Consider the following 3,272-nt stretch of genomic DNA (forward strand, 5'->3'; position numbering starts at 1 on the left):
TCCTATTGCCTTTATTCTGGTCAGTCTCACTACATCATGTTCCTGGACATACTTAGGCATGTCACTCAGCATTCTCTACGCATCGCTTTCCTTCTTATTCTTGATCCTATTTTTGTTTTGCATAACCCGCAACCTTTCTTCCCAGCTTTTTAATTCGAAACCCGCCACTTCATTCTCCTCTCTCCCCTTAAGCCTAAGTTTCCCTACCTAGCCTTTAACCCAACATATGCTCTGTACTAGCGCTTCAATATCCTCCCTTTCTTTCCCGACCTTAAGCCTCTATCCTATCATTACAATATTATTTCATCTTTTTTCTCTTCATTCTAAACTCCATTGTCCTTGTATTTTCTCTATGCGCTCTCTCCTCCTTTCATTCCTACGCTCTCCCACTTTATTTTTCATCATATTCTCTAGCCTCTCCCAAACACCTTTCTTTTCGCCCTCCCACCTGTCACCTACTTCTACTTCCGACCTTCTCTCTACTTTTCCGCCCTTTCCTTCCACATTTGAATCTATTCCTCCATCTGCTTTATTTTATCACCTTTTCCCTTTCATATCTACACCACTTCCCTCTATAATCCTTCTCTTTTCTACTTAAGCTTTCTTACCTCATTTTCCCATTTCTCATCTCTTACCCTAAGGTTCTCCCTCATATCCTCCATCTGCTCTATACTTACTTTTGAGCCTTGCCATAACTTCCTGATTACGGTTAACAACACTCCGGGAGCCTCCTTTTCCAAATGCCCATCTATGTTTAGGGAGAGAAGGGGTGACATACGTGTCGTTAAGCTTTTTTAAAACGGACTTTCTGGCACGCTTTTCTCCGGAGTCACTCGGCTGTCTCTCTTTCTCTTCAAGAGATCCTTCCAAACACTTCTGCTTTTTCCCTCTTTCCGACGCGCCATTCGACAACGGCCTACGGCCAGCTGGTCGTCGTGGACTATGGGAAAATTCCTCCCCTTCGAATTCACTACCAGCAATGCAACTACTCTTGATGACCATCTCCCGCTTTTCCCAAATTTCCCCTTGCTTTACTCTATTTCTTCCCTCACAGAGTCTGCATACAATGAAAATTAATTTTTAACTCCCCAATTTAAAATATTCCGCTTCATTTATTTAAGATTTAATACTCAAGTTTTAGCAGTTAAAACAGGCAATAAATCATCTGTTAGGCATTAGTATTCACACACTTTATTATAAGAACAATTTCCTTACATGGTTTTACAAAAGTGTTTTAATTTCAGTAAGACTATTCTATTAGTATTTACAGATTTTACAGTCCAAGTCCGATAACTTGCTGTCCGCTATGTATACACTCCTCTTAAAACGTCATCACACGTACGGTGCGCCCACTAATTGTAGTTCTCCCACTACGTCTGCTATTTTTCTCATAATTTGCGCCCATGATTTACGCATGCGCGCACTTAATATCGTGCGACTAGAGGAGGCATTCGATTAGTCGAAAATTTCTGGAATTCCCCGTCCCTACAGCCCCGAATTTGGAAAGTTATCCGACTTCTACTGTATTATAAAAAAAAAAGTTAAATGGAAGAAAAATGTCAATTTACTGCAAGCTTGGTATACACCGTCTGTAAAGGTGAGTTCTTTGTGAGCGCTCCGGATTTGACACACTCACCGCAGCTATTCAGAAGGGACTGGGACTGACAGGGACCACCAAACTCGCAGCTCCAAATTTCCACATTTCTTGGCTCCATTTCCAGGCCACCTTTCCCTTTCTGGAAAACTATTAACTGAGAACGTTTTAGCCTGGACATGAAAGACTTATCTTTACAGACGAAGGGTTACAATTATATCTGTGATATGGTGCGAGGAAAAGGACCTAAAGGTTAACCCTTAGGTCCTTTTCCTCGCACCATATCGAATGTTTCAGTAGAGGCGATTAAAGGGACGGTTTAAGTCAGACCCTCAGGGAGTGGGGACAGTATCTGAAATCCATCCTTTGTACATACAACCCCCTCTTCTCGTTCCACGTTCAGCGATTCAGACGAGGTTTTTTGTCACACGAACACAGAACGGAAATATATGTAGAAAGTGGTGGGGCTAAATTTCTCGGTCCGCCTACACGCATCGAAATAGGCGATCTATGCTTCACTTTGTAGCTTAATAACAACTTCAATTTTGCATATAAAAATTTAATTTTTTGTAATATGAAAGAGCACTTTTAAAACTACCAGTAGCATCAAAAATCTAAAAATCGCTTTTTTAACCCTAATACCCCTTTCCACGCGGGACGCCACATTTATTAACAGCATCTCCTGAAAAATTTGTAGAACAACCTAAAAATAGACAATATGTCGATAAATAAATTAAATGCAAATGTAAATTTTTTAAATTCAACTTTCGGTTAAATTACTTTTTTTAGAGTTTATTTCCACCGTCTTTGACTTGCCATCATGGGCTCTACACGAAGGACGACGTGTCTGCAAGGGTCCTGTCTTTCTGGGTCGTATAACAATTGATACTAGAGGTTTTCTCTGGGTGCCTCTTCTTGGAGGTTCACATGTAATGAATCAATCTCATTTGAAATATTTACAAAAATGAAACTTTAAAATAAAATTTTTTAATCTTTCTTAGGTCATTGAAATTAATCCATATAGTCGAGAAGTTGGGCGATTGGTTGAAATACCTGCAGCTAAAGTCAGCGCATGCACTTTCGGAGGTTCGAGCATGCATATTTTATATGTATCAACAATGGGATACGGTTCTTATCTGGCAGCTCCACGTGGCGACCGTGGTGGTACGATTTTCGCTGTCACTAACCTTGGTAATAACGTGAAGGGAGTTCAGACAACACCAGTCAATTTGTAGGGTTGTCAGCTTTTTTGCGGACTTCAGTCAAGCTTGCGTTTTGCTGGGGGGGGGGGGGTATTTTAAAAATTGTTTTCAATATTTTTTTAAAGTAATATATAATGCTATGATGTAAAAAGCATACCTTCTAATTTATGTTCAATTTTTCTTGATAAAATAAAAACATTCAAGTTGAACATGTTTTCTAACAAAATTTTAGTTTGTACTTTTGTAGACACATTTCGAGAGTTCAGTGGGCTTTTACATAATTCCGCCGGGAGCCGGTATCCGGGAAGCCCGTAAATACAAAACTATGTATTGCAATATTTCAAACTCAATAAAAAAGAATCGATATTTGCGTTGAAAGTTTTGCTTGTTTCTTTATTTCTTTGCTAAATTTCTCTCATTTAAGACAAGCAGCAATTCATTATTAATTACAATAACCAGAGGAAACAACGCCTCAA

General features: G+C 39.4%; 1 protein-coding gene across 1 annotated transcript; it reads left to right on the forward strand.

Annotated features, from left to right (window-relative positions):
- The first annotated feature begins 1,545 nt into the window (after window positions 1–1,545).
- LOC117175947 (regucalcin-like) lies at window positions 1,546–2,829 on the forward strand. The gene is made up of 3 exons (XM_033365816.1): window positions 1,546–1,597; window positions 2,384–2,523; window positions 2,596–2,829. Exons 1-3 carry the CDS (start codon window positions 1,546–1,548, stop codon window positions 2,827–2,829), a joined length of 426 nt encoding a protein of 141 aa, XP_033221707.1.
- Window positions 2,830–3,272: the final 443 nt, after the last annotated feature.

The sequence above is a fragment of the Belonocnema kinseyi genome, chromosome 7 (genome assembly GCF_010883055.1).
Source record: "Belonocnema kinseyi isolate 2016_QV_RU_SX_M_011 chromosome 7, B_treatae_v1, whole genome shotgun sequence".
Classification (NCBI taxonomy): domain Eukaryota; kingdom Metazoa; phylum Arthropoda; class Insecta; order Hymenoptera; family Cynipidae; genus Belonocnema; species Belonocnema kinseyi.

Coding starts and splice junctions, on each gene's coding strand:
- LOC117175947 (XM_033365816.1), top strand. CDS start 1,546: ATGGAAGAAAAATGTCAATTTACTGCAAGCTTGGTATACACCGTCTGT. Junction 1,598..2,383: donor GGTATACACCGTCTGTAAAG/GTGAGTTCTTTG, acceptor TACTTTTTTTAG/AGTTTATTTCCACCGTCTTT. Junction 2,524..2,595: donor CTCTTCTTGGAGGTTCACAT/GTAATGAATCAA, acceptor AATCTTTCTTAG/GTCATTGAAATTAATCCATA.